This window comes from Hylobates moloch, unplaced genomic scaffold, assembly GCF_009828535.3.
Source record: "Hylobates moloch isolate HMO894 unplaced genomic scaffold, HMol_V3 SCAFFOLD_3, whole genome shotgun sequence".
Lineage (NCBI taxonomy): Eukaryota > Metazoa > Chordata > Mammalia > Primates > Hylobatidae > Hylobates > Hylobates moloch.
In genome coordinates, this window is record NW_026652278.1 from 5988679 (window position 1) to 6007536 (window position 18858).

At 47.3% G+C, this 18858-nt stretch overlaps 1 protein-coding gene across 2 annotated transcripts in view; it reads right to left on the bottom strand.

Moving 5' to 3' along the window:
• Window positions 1–2410: 2410 nt before the first annotated feature.
• The window catches only part of DOCK1 (dedicator of cytokinesis 1), a 546602-nt gene continuing 530154 nt past the window's right edge, over window positions 2411–18858 (bottom strand). For both annotated transcript variants that reach the window (XM_032175218.3, XM_032175209.2), the window contains exons 49-52: window positions 15018–15216; window positions 9981–10134; window positions 6710–6861; window positions 2411–3597 (exon numbers count right to left, since the gene is read on the bottom strand). In XM_032175218.3, coding sequence (XP_032031109.1) covers window positions 3502–3597; window positions 6710–6861; window positions 9981–10134; window positions 15018–15216 — 601 coding nt within the window. In that variant the 3' untranslated portion in view covers window positions 2411–3501. The remainder of the gene's footprint in view (window positions 3598–6709; window positions 6862–9980; window positions 10135–15017; window positions 15217–18858) is intronic.

Consider the following 18858-nt stretch of genomic DNA (forward strand, 5'->3'; position numbering starts at 1 on the left):
CATAAAAGAATCCAGAGCAGAAGATAATGAAATCTGTAAGGAATTTAAATGATCAAATCTTTGCATGAAAGAATAATCTTAAAATTGATTAAAAAATAATTTCTTTAAATACTAGGAAGCAATCTTCAAGCACCAAAGGTGGTTTTCAAGAAAGAAAAAGACTTTTCCATTTATAAAATACAGTTTATATACTAACTACTTTGAATAAAGATTTGATGAAAGCACATATGAAACTAGGTAGTTAAAGTAAAGACGGATTTTTAATAGTCCAGAAAACTTTTGGAAGGCAGGAGAATAAAACCAAAATTTAACTGAATGTGTGAGGGCAAAATTTGGCTTTGAGCATCCTGGAAACCAGAGCAAAAGTAGAAGCTAAGAAGCTCACCATTCCTGCTTTGGAGCATGCGTCTGCAAAAACGCAGTATCACCCCCTGAAAACCAGCACTTGGGAAACAGACAACCAAAAAATCTTATTTTTTAATGTAAAAAAGCATAGATATACATAAAGTACATAATAGATATGCAGTATATAGTCTAAGTGATACATAGTATGGCTGTACTATTAAAATTTCATCATGAGAGTGATGGAGGGAAAAAATGTCTAAAAAAGGCTCCTTGAAAGGTAATTGTGAAAAAAAAAAAAAGGTTAAGAAGTAGTGTTTCTGCGTAGGAGGGATATGTCCCCGCGTGTACAGAGGCAAACCTTCCCCTGGAGCCGCATTCCAGAAGGAATGCATGCAGCGGGCACTGTGTGCAGAGGCCGGTTTGTCTCTGATTATTGTGTTGCAGCTCATCCATTGATTTATAAGCTGAGGAAATGCTGCATCTGCATGAAGCGTTCGAGCAGTTTACTCATTGGTGAATATATTAGCCTATTTGTAATTCATATTAATAAATAGGAAATTTCTGCAACATTTTGGCTGTCTTCACTTTTCTTTAACTCTGTGCTGTATTCTCTGCAAACCTCCCAGCTCTAGAGATCCCCGAGGGATATAAGGTCCTTGGGGGGGCTGTGGGGCGGGGATTCCAGCCAGGGTTGTGCAGCGCGAGGATTAACCCGGTAGATGGGGGAAGAGCAGGAGCCCACACGTCATTCTGCAAGAAATCATGATTTATCATAGGGCCAGGCACTATTCTTTCTGTGTTTTTATTTTTTTATAAATACAATTATATTTTATATCATTTTATAAATTTTATAATTTTTATTTTTATAAATACAATTATATTTATAAAAATAAAATACTTTTATTTTATTTTTATAGATGGAGATAGAGACGGAGACAGAGTCTCGCTCTTGTCGCCCAGGCTGGAGTGCAATGGCGCAATCTCAGCTACTGCAACCTCCGCCTCCCAGGTTCGAGCAGTTCTCCTGCCTCAGCCTACTGGATTGCAGGCACTTGCCACCATGCCCGGCTAATTTTTAGTAGAGATGGGGTTTCACCATGTTGGCCAGGCTGGTCTTGAACTCCTGACCTCAGGTGATCCTCCGGCCTCAGCCTCCCAAAGTGCTGGGATTATAGGTGTCAGCCACCGCACCCGGCCTATTCTTTGCGTTTCTGGTGGCCGCTTATACAATGTGGGGCACAGACTGCCCAAAAACAACCTGTCCCCAGGTTGGGCTCTCCGTGGTCGCCTACATGGGTGTGCCCATTCGACGATTTCTAGGGTTGTGGATAATATTCAGTTTCTCACACACTCGACAGAAGATGAATATCTTGGTGCAACAGTTGAAACAGTAAAGATTCTTCAAGAAAAAAGTGCCACATTCACACAGGCCTACCGTTTCTCGGGGGTGGACTGGATATTTACAAGCATGAATATGCTGAGGACAGCACCTGAGCAGGAGGAAGAGCCTCCCAGCTTCCTGGGCTCCACAGCAGCCTCCTCCTAGGCCGGGTTAGACGGGCAGAGGGGCACATCCTTATGGCTCCCACACATCTGGCAGGAGCAGAGGTGAGAGCCCCGTCCATTGAGAAGAGGACCCCCTGCCTTCCTTGTTTCTTGCCACCCCAGATCCAGGCAGATAGGCCCTGGAGAAAGCTCTCCCTGTCCAGGCCTCTACAGCTAAATCACACACCCATTAACCAAAGCCCTCTCTTAAATTAGTAGCTGAAAAGAGGCCCACACGATCTGCAGCCCCAGAGCCCTCTGGGTTTGGTGATGGGGAAGCACTCAGCTGCGCTCTGCTCAGCTCCTGTCTATCAGGATGTGCAGCCATGCACGAGACACGGGCACTTCCCATCTGGGCTCCAGATCAGACACAATTAACAGAGAGGATTAAAAACAGTGTTGGAGGAAGAGGTGCGTATATAAATGTGTGTCACCAAGCACTTTAAGAAAGCAGAATAGAAACAGCAGCGTCTGTATTTTACAATCAAGGATGAAAACATAATTTGTCAGACGCTGTGAGTCTTTTAAAATAACATTTTATTTTTCGTTGTCAATGATTAACTTTTGAGTCTATTAGAAGAGTATCATGATTATAGTGAATAAAAAAATATAGATGAGAGAATACAAATATTAGGTTATACAAAGTTAGTTTTTAAAAAATCATTGTCCACCAAAATTTTCAGGACTTTGGAGTTCTGAAAAAAAAAAAAAAATTTGTGTGTGTGTGTGTGTGTTTTTTAACACTTCCAGCAGTTAAAAATTAAGAACACATATGGATAATCATTTGTGGACGCCTATTATAATAAACAGAAGGACCACAAAAATTAAAACAAGTTCTAAGAACCATCATATATACAAATTTCTGTACAGAATGAGGACAAAAACAATCCACCCAATTAAAACCAGCTCTTGTGGTACACATACTCTTTTTCAGAAAAGAACGAACATTTGTCTTCCTGTATTCACTTGTTTTTCCATTTGATTCAGTATTCTTAATGCTGTTTCCACCCCATAAATTAGTAACTGTTCAGTAGCTGAGAAATATCCTATTTTCAATTATGCCAGGGGAAATCAGGAGCTTCCCTGGAGGGGTTGAACTTCATTGTCTGATGTAGGTTGGAGACACACCTCAACCAATGAAGTCACACCACCGGCTGGGACAAGGGCTGGATAAAACATCCCATGACAGTGAGGAGGATTCTTATACATCATCACTACACAGCTTCCCAAGAGTGATGGCCTCGCCTCTCCTACTTGGCTGAGCTCAGAGCAATTGAGCTCTTTGCAAATGCAAGTCATTTGGCACAAAAAGAAAGAATGTTTGGGCAAGACTCGGACTCTCTCAGAGCCAGACACACTCAGAGGCCCCCAACTCTGATAACTACAATGGCACATCCCGGACCCACACCCACCTCCCGGACCCACCTTGCTCCACGACCCCGAAGGCCACTCACTCCATGGTGAGAACTGAGCTCCTCTGAAGGAAAAGCAATTGCACAAAATGTTAACATCACAGGCCCAATGAGGTAAACAGCAGACTCAGGGGACACGGAAGGAGAGGACATGGAGACGGGGAGGGGCAGCACACTCTTTGCAGACAGCCTCGCGACGTCACTGCACGATCCCAGAATCCACCGATGTCTGCTTGCGAGTTGCCTTTGGAGGGGGAGGAGGCGGAGTTTTGCTGGGCAGTGGAGGTGGCAGATGCTAGAAAACATGAGGATGGGGAAGACGTCACATTACTGATGTCCTGACAGAATAGAAGCCGTCTCCAAGTGGGGTCTGACCTGGCACAGCCACTCAGCCGGAACCATCCTCTCCATATCAGTTGGGCTCCATCCTGTCCGACTTGGCGCTGGCAGGTCTACTAGGCTCAAGACTGGGCTGCTATGGGCCTGGGCCTTTCTGACGCCTCTGAGCACTCTCCCACCGTCTGCACAGCTCCTGAGAGGTACCATTGCCCTTTGCGTGGCCTTTTAAAATCTAGATGCTATCGACCAAGTTATCCATCTATTGTCCAAGGGATAAACAAGTCCTTAGAGGCACTCTCCAGGGGTGAGATGAGAGACCTTCTTTTGCTTTCTGAGCCTCGGGCAAAGGTTAGCAAGCTTTTCCTGGAAAGGGCTAGATAGTACATATTTCCAGCTTTTCGGCAGGCCACACGGTCTCTGTTGCAGCCACTCAATGCTGCTGGTGCGGCTGAAAAGCGGGCATTGACAGTGTGTACAGAAAGGGGTGCGGCTGTGTTCCAAGAAAACTATTCACAGAAACAGGTGGCTGGCTGGCTGGCTTCAGCTCATGGGCATATATTACTTTAGATTCACAAAAAAGAACATTAATTTCCAGTGTGAAGATAATAGCAAACCCCCTGCTGATGGACCTGGCTGGAGTGTTATGACTGAGGGCAGCTGCACCCTATTGCTTTTGGGACCCTCATGCCCATCACACACACCTGATGTGCAGGAGACTCTCTGGAAATATGAGTCGATCGAATAGGAAAATGGATGAATGAGTGAATAAATGAATGAGTGAATAAATGAGTCAGTGGATAAATGAAGAAATAAACAGGTAAGTAAACAAATGAATGAAGAAGTGAACAGACCAGGGTAAGTGGGAGTATGCCACAGGCAGAGGAACCAGAATGAAGTCACAGAACACTATCATCTAACTTAAGGGTAAGAGTAGGTTTTTAACAGCCTCTCCGTGTGGGTTTGCATTTAGCTGAATGTGAGAAAAGAGGTTTTCAAGGATAGACAGTGACGCAGTAGTCTCTCACTCATCACCCAGATTTCCTCCTGATTCACAGACGAGTAAATACAAAAATGACCTAGTGCTTAACACAGAGAGGAGAATAAATGTGGAAAAGTAAAGCTGATATAAAGATGTCCTATGAGTATATGACCTTATATTAAGGAAGGTAAAACAACAAGTAAGTGGGTGTTTTTAAGGTTGGTTAGAACCGTTAAAAGAGACATCTATTTTGAGGTCTGATGAAACTGTTTGTTTACATGTGAAAGCCACGCTAATAGGCCAATGAGGAGCAGGTAAGGACCAGACTAACACAGCCTGATACCAACACTGCGCTGCAGATGACCTCTGTGCCAAATATGAGCATGTCAAAAGTTTATCACCATTAAGCAAAATGATAGCTCGGATTACTGACAGGAAGAGCCATTTGGAAAGAAATGACAGCTTAGTGGCAACAACTAGAGACAGAGTTGCCTACAAGCCTGAGGCTGATCAATGAGAGTGACAGGAGGATATTGATCACACCCCCATCATGGCAGACGGATGATCATTATCCTAGAACAGCTCTCAGGGCCTGTGCACCCCAGGAATGCAACCGCTTCTGCCTAATGATGACATACTAACCACCAGCGTGTCACCTGAGCATGCACTCAGGCTGCAAGTAAATTAAACAAGAAACAAAGACCAAAGACACTTGGGTCATTAATCTAATTGAATTCACACCCCCTTTATAAATTGAGACAGAGCTAATCCATGTTATCCCGTACTTAATCAACCGTATGTGGCTTTGGTAACCCACAATGGTGTATCCAAGAAATTGAGACAAGAAAATGTTACCCCGGAGTTGATGTGTAACAAGAAGAGGGATTGGCTGTAATTCTACGTTTAGAATTTTGAGTTTACTAGTGTAGGGAGACTAGGGGGAACATTCCTGCCTTTCCAATAAAATAAAGAGATGAAAATGTGACCAATTAACGAAGCTGTTAGGGAAACAATACTCCAAGCAACCTGATATTCTTGCTAGATCCCCCGAATCTTCTTTTGCTCTCACAAGTAGTTAGAAATGCCCAGGGAAGGTCAGGCTTCCATTTCTGTGGTGCAACAAACCATTCCAGCCTGTCAGAAAGCCCTCTTCACAGGGGAACCTGGTGCCTCCTCCAGGGCCGGAACGGGGAGAACCAGGAGAGGAACGAGGTGGATCTCAAAAGAATGTTTCTAGAACTGTCAACTGGTAACTGAGGTGCTTGTTTAAATGGCTTTTTATGACTTTGACTAACATTTGTACGGGCAGGCAGGCCCACGGGCTGTTCGGCAAAAGGCACTTCAGGTGGGATGAATGACTAAAACAGCTGCTGGGGGATACCAGCTTCAGGGACTGACGCCGAAGACGGGTTCCAGCAGGTTGCTTAGGCTTACAAAGGCCAGTGCTGCTGGAGGAAGCCAGGCCAGCACCCCCGAACTAGCACTGGGGAGGGTGCCCAGGGGTGGGGGCACAGTGAGGGTAACTGTGCCCAGGAGCCAAACCTGGCTGTCCTCTGCAGTCTCTGTAAGGTGAGTGCCTGTCACCACCCAGGAGCTCCCAGCACCAGGTGAGGCTGCCTGGAGGCAAGTTTGGAGATGAGCTTCTCCAGGGCCAAGCAAGTATATAACAGGCGCCTGCCATACAGGGTGATACTGGCCAACCTCTTTAAAACGTCAGACCTCTTGATAGAAAAGCTACTTCTCAAAAATCAAAATTTCATTAGAATTGCATCTCCAGTGGAATGATCTCCGTGGTGATGATAACGGATGACAACCATGGAATGTCTATCCTCTTCCTCATTCTGAGGCATGGTATCAAAATGTGCTTTTAGATGCAGTTATTGATAATGACGCAGAGCCACAGATCTTACCCACCGGAGTCCTTCCTGCTTTGATATCTTTTTGCAAAATCAAACCTGGGCCCATCATACATGGTTTTCCTCATGTGCTCACTAGCCCGAAGTAAACCTGCTGATATCTGGAATGAGGGACTCGTCCTACTTTGTGGAGGGGAAGCAATGAAAGCCCGTGTTTCAGTTTGCCGACTTACCCTCTGGTGTGGAGGGGGAGGTGGAGGTGTTGGCGAGCCCAGCAAGTCCTGGTTTTCCATCAAATTCCCGTAATCTGCCACGCTGCCTTTGAGAGGCAGAGGGGGTGGGACATCGGCCACGTCCGCCCCCGTCATGCCGTTCAGCTCCAAGCCTGGAAAACCGGGATCTATTTAAAATCAGCCCGACTTCCCCACAGAGCCTGACTGCTCAGGGAGCTGCTCCACGTTCCCTCCCAGAGAGGCAGGCACAGCAGAAACACTTCATCTGGCAGACACGCTTGTCAACAGAGCAGATGAGGGTCGGGAGGGAGCGAACACAAAGGGTGGGACCCTCTCCTAATGACAATGTTCTAGAAGGGAGAATAGCAAGTATCACATGACAACTAAAACCGGAGCATGAAGCAAGGCATCGAGCCACGGTAGAAAGGGTGATGTTCACCCCGGTCTCCTCTGTCCCTGCTCAGGCCCCCTGCCTCGGTGGAAGTTAAACAGCTGGGTGCCACAGGACCATCTCCGCTGCTGCTGCTACCGCTTTCAAAGCCCAACCAGGCCTCTGCAGTCACCCCTGCAGTTACCACCTGGAGAGATTCGCTAAGCAAAGTCTAACACGGTGACCAGCCACCCAGCTTCCAATCTCTTTCCACAGGAAAATCCACAGTCGTATGACATGAAGTCATTAGCTGTAGCAGTCACTGTGGCTGTTGCTTTAAATAAGCCAAGCGGAAGTACAATTGATTTTTAAAGTAAACTGGAAAAAATAGCTGTTTTCAAACGGAGGAATAATCATTAAGGCAGGATATTTCCCCGACCCTTGTTGAGACTGTTAAAAATAATTTGTTTTCTTTTGTATTAAAGAGAGAAAAATGGACATTTTTATTGATGAGTCTCTTTTGGAGCTTTCCCCTAGGATCCATCTGATGAAAAATCCTTTATTAGGAAAATGCGTCCTAGGAAGGCCACAGTGTCAGTTTATAAGGAAGCTCTGCCATGGGGCTGAGGGAAATACGAAGGCTTCGGTGAGTGACTGTCTTCATGATTGCTGCCTACTTGTTTGTTATTATTGCGGTAAGATATACATGACATAAAATTTGCCATTTTAGCCATCTTTTAGGGGACAGTTTGATGGCATTAATCACATCGACCATGGTGGACAACCATCACCATGATGTATTTCTGAAACATTTCCATCACCCCAAACAGAATTCTGTACCCACTAAACAGTAACTCTCCACTCCTCCCTCCCTCCAGCCCCTAGTATCCTCTATTCTACTTTCTTATTTTTTCTTTTCTTTTTTTTTGAGATGGAGTCTCGCTGTGTTGCCCAGGCTGGAGTGCAGTGGTGCGATCTCAGCTCACTGTAACCTCCGCCTCCCAGGTTCAAGTGATTCTCCTGCCTCAGCCTCCTCAGTAGCTGGGTTTATAGGCACGCAACACCACACCCAGCTTATTTTTGTATTTTTAGTAGAGACGGGGTTTTACCATGTTGACTGGCTGGTCTCGAACTCCTGACCTCAGCTGATCCACCCACCTCGGACTCCCAAAGTGCTGGGATTACAGGCGTGAGCCACGCCTTTCTGTCTCTATGAACTTGCCTTAGATATTTCATTTAGGTGGAGTCATATAATATTTGTCCCTTTGCGACTGATCTGCTTCACTCGGCATCACGGTTCTGAAGTTCGTCCGTGCTGCAGCACGTGTCAGAACTTCACTCCTTTCTACGGCTGGGTAATATTCTATTGCATGGACATTTCTTTGGACGTACATTTTGTTAATCTGGCCGTCAGCTGATGGACATTTGGCCTGTGTTTGCTTATTGGCTCTTGTGAAAAATACTGCTATGAATATTAAGTATCTGTTTGAGTCCCTGTCTTCAATTCTGTGGAGTACAGACCTAGCAGCAGGACTGCTGGTTCATATTACGTGTTTATTCCATGTTGAACTTCGGGGGAACCACTAAATTGTTTTCTGCAGCAGCAGTGATGGTACCTGTCTTCAATATTAAAATAGATTTTAAACACATTTTTAGAAAGATCATGTAGTAATAGTGCAAGGATATGAAGATGCACCCTCCAAAGACATATCAAGTGCCCAGAAAGCTCTTTGCCTACTCAGTTAAACTCACGCATCCACTCCTGGAGCCAGCGTCCCCACCCACCGACAGTCTCCAGAATCATGACCACTCCCCTTTCAGCAAGAGGAAAATCAGGAGCAGAGGACAATCACTCACTGCCTTGCACAACTCTCGCCACAGGGCACGGAGCTCTCCTGCCTGGGACCCCTCTCTGTGCCACAGGAAGGAGAGTGGGCTCTCCGGTTCTGCTGCCGTCCTCACCCTCAGCACCTTTTCCCTGCCAAGATTTCTGCTCTCTGCTGGCTCTGAATCTAGTGGTGAAAACCTGTCTACCACTTAGAGTAAGTTGAGTAGAGTCTCTCCAAAATGTAGACCTCTCAGGGCCACCCAGAACCTCAGAATGTACCTTATTTGGATGTAGGGTCTTTGCAGATGTAATTAGTGAAGGATCTCAAGGTGAGATCATCCTGGATTTGCAGTGGACCCTATATCCAACGACTGGTGTCCTTGTAAGAAGAGAGGACGCAGAGGAGGCAGCCACGTGAAGACAGGGGCAGAGAGGGGAGTGATGTGGCCACAGCCAAGGAGGGCTAGGGACTGCTGGGAGCCACCAGAAGCTGGAGGGAGGCCTGGGACAGGCTCTCCCTTGGAGCCATCAGAGGGAACCAACTTGCCACCTCCTTGATTTCAGAGTTCTGGCCTCCAAAACCTTCAGAGAACAAATTTCTGCTGTTTGGAGCCACCAGTTTTGTGGCAACTTCTAGGGTAATTTAAACATTGGTCAAAACTAGAAAAATAAGCTGTGCCCCTGAGCTGTTGCCAGCTGCCTGGAGGTGCTTCTCCAGCGCACGGTCCTAGACACAAGCAGGCCCACGGCTTCCTGCAGCTCTGTGTCCTGGGATAGAATGTGTGGCAGTTCCATGTGCCTCACGGGTCCCCTCCACATGGACCCTGGGACAGACCCTGCACTTTCTGCCCCTCCAGCGCTGGAGACCTGGGCTCTGGGTTTTGGCTTGATTTGTGGAAGTCCAGACTCTATGGCCTGTCCCAAGGGACGCTCCCAGGAAGCCAGGTGTTTATCTAAACTCCCACCCTCTGCTGCAAGGGGAGGGAGGAAGCGCTTCTAACCTCAGAGCCTTCAGTGAGGGGAAGTCACACGGAGCTATAGCACGATTCGTATGTGGGGAGTGTTCCACTTACTTGACTGCATGCTGAAGCTGAGCTTGGCCCTTGGTGTAACCGGAGGGGGTGTTTGCTGGGAGGACGGTGACGAGGGGGACACCGAGAAGCGCCTTTCGCTTCCAATGACATTGATCACCTGGCTCTTCGGTCTCTGGGGCCGCAGGGGACTTATCTACATCGAAAGGACAGAAAGAGCACAGTTAGGGTCTGTTATGGGCTGAGTTGCCTTTCCACCTAAATTCCCATGTTGAAGTCCTGACCCCCATTACCTTAGAATATGACCTTAACTGCAAATAGGGTCCTTGCAAATGGTCAGCTAAGGTGTGGCCTGTTAGAGTGGGCAGAGAGTAAGACATGAACAGGAAAGGGGGACCGGGGAAGGAAACTCTGGAAAATCTCATGCCCCAGAGACCCCCCAAAACACACATGCTAGGTGTGAACAGAGGGGAGGGGAATACCTAGGCAGGAGGGAGCATCCTGAAACACCCCGTAAGACACCCAGTAATTGCTCCCTCTGCAGCTAACCTGTTACAATGTAGCTAGCTACATGCTGATCAGGAGGGAAACGGGGCAAGGGATTAATTCCTAAGAGATGCACACGCACAGTATGTACAGATTTGACCGCTATACGACCTTCTTGGGGTGGCGGTAATGAGCAATGCTGCCATTAGGTAGGTTCCTATTGATCACTGAGCCCCACGTGTGCACATCAACTAGCAGCAAGGGAGATCCCCACAAACCTGGGTGGGAACTAGGCAGGGAAAAGCTGGAGACTTAAGACAGCGCGGGGAAAACAGACAAAGACAAAGAGAGAGGCTTAAGACAGAGGTGAGAGCTTAAAACAGTCCAATATAAAAACCGCAACACAGAACTCCTGGGGGCTGCTCTCCACAGGGCCAGCCTGCTCCTTTCCTGGAGTCTATGCTACTTTTATTTCCTTAATAAGCCTACTTTACCTACTTTACTAATTTCCCTACTTTACTAATTGGTCTCTTCGCTGAATTCTTTCCTCTAAGAAGACTAAGAACCAAGGACCTGCACACTTCCCAGTAACAGGTCCTAATCCAATAGGACAGGTGACCTTATGAAAAAGGGAAATCTGGACACGGATATGTCCAAATTTGGGAGGGCACAATGTGAAGATGAAAGCAGAGGTCAGGGTGATGCTTCTATCAGCCAAGAAACACCAGAGATGGCAGCAAACCCCAGACAGGAGGAGAGAGGCATGCACAGATTCTCCCTCACAGCCTCTGAAGGAATCAGCCCTGCTGACGCCTCTAGAACTGGGAGACGATGAATTTCTGGGGCTGGAGCCGCCCAGCATGTGGTTACGGCAGACCTCCCCCACACGAGGGGCTGACACTGCTGTCCTCACACAGTCTGGGCTGGACAGCACATCGCAGGTGACCCGAATATAGATGCAAAAGTGGCTGAGTATTGTTGCAAGCCACGCAGATACCCAGCGAGAACACATGGGGCAACCTCCGTGCGGTCAAGAACAGAATCAATGGCCTGTTCCATGGCAGAATTATTCCCAGGTGTGCTCAGCATGCTTTGGTCTCCTTGGCGTGTACCTGAAAGTCTAGGAATTGGCTGAAGGATTTTTGCTATTCCTTTGCTTTGCCTCTTCTCTCATCCTGGGTCATTACTGGGCAGGGATTCTTTTTCTCTCCTTTTCAATGCATTTTTTTCCTGCTCATCTCTGGCTTTTGGAGGCACTTGACTTTCCCCCACCTAAGCCCTTTCCCTGTTTGTTCCATCAGTAAGTTGTATTTACATATTTCTTACAGGTGGGTCTCAGATCATCAGGCTTTGGGGAACAGGAGAAGTTACAAAATACTCTGAGGCAGGAGTAATGAGAAAACTTATTAACCCAGCCAAAAAGGAGGGGTCAAGGTTCTCCCCCAAGGAAGGGCAGGCAGGTGAGTGGGCAGCTCCGGGCTTGGTGCTGCGGCTGGGTCTGGGGGCCTGGTGGATGCGCTGTGCTGGTTTGGGTGAGCAACAGAGCACGTAGGCTTCAATGTCTGCCCCAGGAGGAGTCAGCCGTGCCAGGGCCAGTCTGGAGGTTACTGAGGCTGGAAGGAGGAAATGGGAACTAGGCTTGGGAGGAAGATTCGGGCCCTCTGGTAAATGAGTGACAGAGCCAGGCCAACAGGTCTATTTTCAGAACTATCCTGTGCTGTCAGGGGAGCCAAGCGCCCAGGAGCTGCACCTCCTCTGAAGAAATGGCCTTGTTCCAGGCAGCAAAACTGCTGTGGGAAGTCAGGAAAGGCCGGGTGAAGTGCTGGGCTCTCTGAAGGTGAATGTGCCGGCAAGAGAGATTTGGGGTCTGCTAAGGTGCTTCTCCTGGCTTTGCTGCATCCCAGGACGGGCGCATTCTGATTCAGAGAGCGTGAGGAGGCTGGACTGCTGAGACGCAAATCGCAGCCTGGAGGCCGGAGAGGCTCAGCTAAAGGTCAGGAAATTGTTGATGATGCAAATCAAGTAGGAAACCGAACCCAGCCACAGGGGTGAGGAGGGAAAACCTTTGCAGAGCTGGGGTGCAGGGGAGGCCAGCAGGGGGGAAGGGCAAGGAGGACACTACAGTGGGGGTTGCCGGGGGGGGTGGCTGGTGTTGTCCCCAGGGAATGGGTTGCTGCTTCTGCTCCTGTGAACCGCCTCCCCACCTCCCCTCCTGCGCATGGCTGGTCACAGGCACGCAGCCACCTGCTAGGAAACTTCAGGTGTCTGACTGTCCTCACAGACCTTGCTGGCACCCGTCCCCTGGAGGAGGTGGCCTCTGAGTAGACAGACAGGTTGCTGGGCTGGACCAAGAATAGTAAGCCTGTCCCCAGTGGGAGGTTCGGATTCTCCACCTCCTGGTGCTGGAAGGTTCAAGCTGACACTGGGCCAGATGCTGAGAAGCACCGCCAAGGTTCTGTGCTCTGACCTTGGTGAGTTCCTGTGGATTTGCTGAGGGTGCAAGGGCCAGCCGTGGGGAAGCAGCCCTTGTGGTGCTGCCCCTATCCCTGCTGTTTGTAAGGATCCCAGAAGGATGCTTGGGCCACCAAGGGCAGGGACAGAAAATGCACTGTGCTGGCTCTGTGCCTGTCACGTGTGTGCTTGTGTCCTTGGACTTCTTTTCACACAAGTCAGCTGTGATCAATTCTGCCACTTGGCACAACTGCTCCGAGGCCCTCCAATTTAGCATCTTAAAACGGAGCTTAAATTAAAATGTATGAAAGACTTGCACAGTGTCTGGTACTAAGTAATATTCAGAAACGCTTCTGTTCATTCCCCTACGCAGCTACAGACGTGAGAAATCTACCTGAGGCTTGAGAGAAGGAGACTTCAGCCAGCCTCGGGGGTGGTGGGTATCCCAACTTCCCAGAATAGCAGACAGAGCCTGCTGTGTGGTCAGGAACCCCTCAATCTGCTGGAGGCTGAGCGTCTGGGTACTTCAGGCCAGCCTCCAGCCAGTGCCCCCCTGGTCTGACATCCTCGGCCACCCTCATGGGAATTCTCTAGCCCAGCTGCAGTTACAGCACCTACCCACAGGCCGCACAGCAGCGCTGGCCTGTTGGACGTCAAGTCATGGCTGGGGCGTTTGCCTTCCACCTCTAGATAGCCAGGTAGCACGTGACTGCTTTCTGAGTGGCATGAAGTACAGATAAAACGTACCTTCTGGGTTTTAAGTTATAAACAAGCAGTGCAGTATGTCTAACCCTCTAATCACAGCCTGCCGACGCCCAGGGCTGAGACAAGCAAACACCCACCCATTTCCAGGGAGGGCAGCTCCAATCCTGACTTTGCCTTTGATGCTGACAGCCCATGAGAACTCCTTCTTTATTTTTGTTTCCAACTACAGCTAGCACTTTCGGAATCAAGTTCGCCCCGGAAGTGGGCTGTGCCTCATCTTCATACTCAGACTCTGATACAGCTCGGATATCTGTCGCCTCCAAATCTCATGTTGAAATGTTGGGGGTGCGGCCAGTGGGAGGCGTCTGGGTCATGGGAACAGATCTCTCATGAAGGGCTTGGTGCTGTCCTTGCAGTAATGGGGGAATGAGTGGGTTCTCATTCTATCAGTTCACGTGAGACCTAGTTATCTAAAAGAGCCTGGAACCACCCCCCGCTCCCCGCCCATACTCTCTTTCTCACCATGTGACATGCCTGCTCCCCTCCCCTGCCTTCAGCCAAGAATAAAAGCCTCCTGAGGCCACACCAGAAGCCAAGCAGATGCTAGTGCCGTGCTTGTACAGCCTGCAGAACCATGAGCCAAATCAACCTCTTTTCTTCATAAATGACGCAGGCTCAGTTATTCCTTTACAGTAACACAAAACAGAAGAACACAGACTCCCAAAGCGGTGCACTTCTGGGAGGATCAACCCTCAGGCCCAGCCCCAGGATGAGAGCCAGCTCCTTGGTTTCACCGCCCTCAAATGCCCATGACTGGAATGAACGAGACTCACTGGGACCCGTTTTTAAGGTCAGCTCAGCAGCACGGGTCATGTGAAGTCCCTGTAAGTCCTTGGGAAAGATGGCCAGGAGATTTAAAGGTGGAGCAGATGAGACACAGCAGGATACCCTAGGACCAGGTCCAGCTGCTGGGGCCCGGTGGGAAGAGGTCTTTGGATTCTAGTTCTGCTGATTTAACACTTGGGTTGTAACTAGCTTAGAGAGTTCCAGTCAGCAAGAGGCGAGGGAAGGCATTAGCTGACACGGAGGACTGTTTCCTGACAACAAAAGGACTTCTGCTCATCTTCTGGGATATTAGGACATGTGTAGGAAACAAGTCCAACAGAGCGGCAGAGCCTAGCAGCAGAGCGGCCTCGCTCCAGGCCCTGCGGAAGGGGGACAAATGCTAAGCCCACTTTCCTCCAGGTCTCTCTGCGGCTCTGGCTGTCCTACTGCCTTGGGACATTCGAGGTTAGGGGAGGAGGACCCCAGGTTTCTGAGTTGCTAATTTATAACAAGTTCAATAAGAGCCCACTGTCAGCCCTGTTGGCTACAGGTGGGGCAAAGGTAGGTCCCTGAAGCTACCGCAGAGCGAGGAAAGATACCCTTTCAGGTTACCGTTTCCGAAAGGATCACAGCCTCAGACTGCTGCAGGGAAATGTCGGTGGGTTTAAATTCTTTCTCAAATATCTCTTGATGTTTGCTGTTCCTTTTTTCCTTCTTCTTGTCCTTCTTCTCCTTCTCCAGGTCATCCTTGTCCAGCTTGTCCTGGGACCTGGAGTGCATTTTCTTTGGCAGGAGAGGCTCCAGGGCAAACCTAAAGGAAAGGTCAATGACGTCTTAGTAGGAGAGCAATTGCTTTCCAGCCCACCGACACGTGTAAAGTCACTCACAATCCACTGAAGACATTTACAAGGAAAGCAAGGATTTAAAAGGGAGGCCAGGGGCGACTTCAGATACATAGTCACCAGATGCAAGGACTGTGTTTCAATCCCAACACAGACAAACTGGAAAAAGATAGAACACTTAGCACGATAGGGCAAATGTGAAGTCTCACCGGATAGTTGATGATGATATTAAGGAATTGTTCATTTACGATGGGAGGATGGTATTTAGGGTATATTTCAAAAGGGGAACCCTTGTCTTTTAGAGATTTATATAGAAATATTCTGTCTATTTTTTAATGGGGAAAAATAGATGTCAATGCAAAGAAATGTCTGCTACCTTAATTCTGACCAAGGCTCTATGATTACAGATAGACGGTTGTTTCCAGGTGAAAGCACTTTGCATGGCTCGGTCAGAAGCAAGCCGGAGCCAGCTCACAGGTGCTTGGAGATGCCCTGAGGTTTCCAGCCGGCAACTGAGCTGGAGACAGAAGACCTGCATTCTAGGTCTGCCACTGTGGGTGACTCTTCATGTCCTCGTAACCTGTGGCAGCTGTCTCACTTATAAAAGGGTATAAAGACACCACCACCCTTCTGCCTATCCCACAGTTGCTGTAAAAACACATTCGTGGTTACACCATGGAGTAAATGAATCCTGGGCTAGTTTCTAAGGCATGTACCAAAAGGTTAGTGTGCACGCACATCCACACACAATTGTGATTTGTCACTCCAACACAAGATTGGCATGTCCACGCTGTTTCTGGTCCTAGAAGTCTTATCAGGAGGTGGAAGAAATGGATCCAACTCTAAGACTGGAGTCTCATCCCTAGCAGCTCCTGCTGTGAGGAGGAGTCAGGAGAGATGGTTGAATGGATGAAGGCATGGGCCCGCCTGAAAAACTGTATAGCATAGCTCACATGGAAGGCAGCGCTGTTACTAGGATCTTACATTTTCAAAATATAGCCTGCTCTTTGGAGCTCTGAGCCTCGCAGTAACTTCCAAACCTGACTTCCTTGACCACCTGGAGAAGAAATTGGCTTCTTCAAGGGGAGCATGATTTCAAGAGAAGAAAATTTAGCCAGCCAGTCATATTTTCATCCTAGCTCTAGTTTCTCTTACATGTATTTCTGAATGGGACACTTGGAAGAAAGCCACTGTTCTCATTAAGAAGGCCACTGCAGGGCTGGGCGTGGTGGCTCATGCCTATAATCCCAGCACTTGGGGAGGCTGAGGCGGGTGGATCATTTGAGCTCAGGAGTTCGAGACCAGTCTGACCAACATGGCAAGATCGTGTCTCCACAAAACATACAAAAATTAGCTGGGCATGGTGGCGTGCACCTATAGTGCCAGCTACTCAGGAGGCTGAGGTGGTAGGATGGCTTCAGCCTGGGAGGCAGAAATTGCAGTGAGCCGAGATTGTGCCACTGCACAGCCTGGGTGACAGAGCCAGACCCTGTCTCAAAAAAACAAACAAAAACAAAAACAAAACAAAAGACGGCCATTGCAGCAATCTTGCTCCCCATTGATTTGCTCACTGTTGATTATTTCCATGTTGTGTGTCCCATAATGAGGAATAAGATGAACCAGGAAGGGAAGGATCATTTGCAAAACTGCGCTTAAATCTGCTGAAGATGCAGACTGCCCAGAGCAAGGACCACCACCTATTCTTTGCTTCTCTCATCTAATATGGCTGTGCAGTAGGATCTGCTGTAGGTACATACACTATGTAAACAATAATGGTATTGAATCTAAGCACTGATTATCAATAGCTGTTAACATCTCCATAAGAGAGATAACAGGATATGATATGCCTCTGAATGGAAGAACATACAAGCACCTATGAAGTCATCTTGTCCCTAAATCAAATCTGAATCTGATCAAATTGCTAGATTCAACTACCAATATGCAGGGAATATGGAGAATCGAGACATGAATTTAACAATGCGATAGGGCACGCTATCAGCAAAGTCCTGATGGTGGGGACCATGACAGGATACGCAAGCTAGATTTCCCACAAATAAATTACAAGGGAGAAAAGGGGACTAAAAGAGACTTAAAGAGATAATATCAACCAAGTGCAAGGTGCAAGGTGGGAACCTTATTTGGATTTTGCCTCAAACTAAAAAAAAAGACATGACAATGGGAAATTAACACTCATATATTATTATAATATGGAATTCCTGTCAATATTTTTGGTGTGAAATAAACTATATGACTATAGTTTATATAATATAACCTAGTTATGGTTTTAAAAAAGAGTTCATACCTTTTAGAAATTCATAGTGAAATAGCTATAGATAAAATGATATGATATTTGAGATTTGCTGGAAAATATGATTGATACAGATTGAAAAAAAGATTAGTTAAAAGCTGATAATTGTCAAGACTGGCTGATGGGGCGTGGGGGCCTCATTATACTGTTTGGACCACTTTGTATATATCTGAAATTTTTCTTTTTTTCTGAAACAGAGTCTCACTCTGTTGCCCAGGCTGGAGTGCAGTGGTTCAATCATGGCTCACTACAGCCTCAACCTCCCCAGGCTCAGGTGATCCTCCCACCTCAGCCTCCCAGGTAGCTGAGACTACAGGCATGCACCACCACACCCAGCTAATTTTTATATTTTTTGTAGAGATGGGGTTTTGTTATGTTGCCTAGGCTGGTCTTGAACTCCAGAGCTCAAGCAATCCACCTGCCTCAGCCTCCCAAAGTGCTAGGATTTTAGGCATGAGCCACTGTACTCAGCTTTGAAATTTTTCTATAATAAAATGTTTAAAAAATTTAAACTGATTGATAAAATATACCAATATTGACTTAGATCATTAAGGCATTTTGGGACACCTGGACTTTCGCACTGGATATACAATACATCCATATCCATTAGGTGAGAATTATTTGATCTATTATAAGCAACAAGCAAACATTTCATGATTTTATTCTAGGTTTAGCAGAACTTGAGATAATGTATGTAAGAAAAGGATTAGTAGCTGCTGTTTAGCTCAGGGAGAAGACCCAGGTTGTGAAATCCTGATGCATATACAAAGAACCCAGAGAAAGGCAGGTGGAGTTTTAAATTTTCATATTACGAGAAGCAACTGCCTACAGGATGAACTTTATTCTGCATGTAACCTGTGCCATTTGAGACCAAAGCCTCATTTTCTCCACATTAGCTAGCTAGCAAAGGGTGGTAACCCCAAGAATGAACACAAATCTGGACTGTAATAAAGATGCCTTCCAGTTAAAGGTTAAACAAATGCCTTCTGGGGAACAGCCAGCAGCCCGAGCTCACATGTGCAATTCACTACTCTTCTATCTAAAACCTCTCCATCAATTTCCACCCTAACCCCTATGTTCCTAGAAATATAAAAATCTTTCCATAACCAGCCTGGGGATTTTCTTGGGGAGAAGTTGAATTAAATTTCTTTAGCAATCTTGCTGTAAGTGACAAGCACACATGATTTAAATACCTCTAAATTGAGAATTTCCATATGGACTTGGCCTTGTAAATATCAGACGCTGATAAAAATTATTGTTAAGAAAAAATGTGGGGATAGTTTGCAATTATCCATTGGGCACA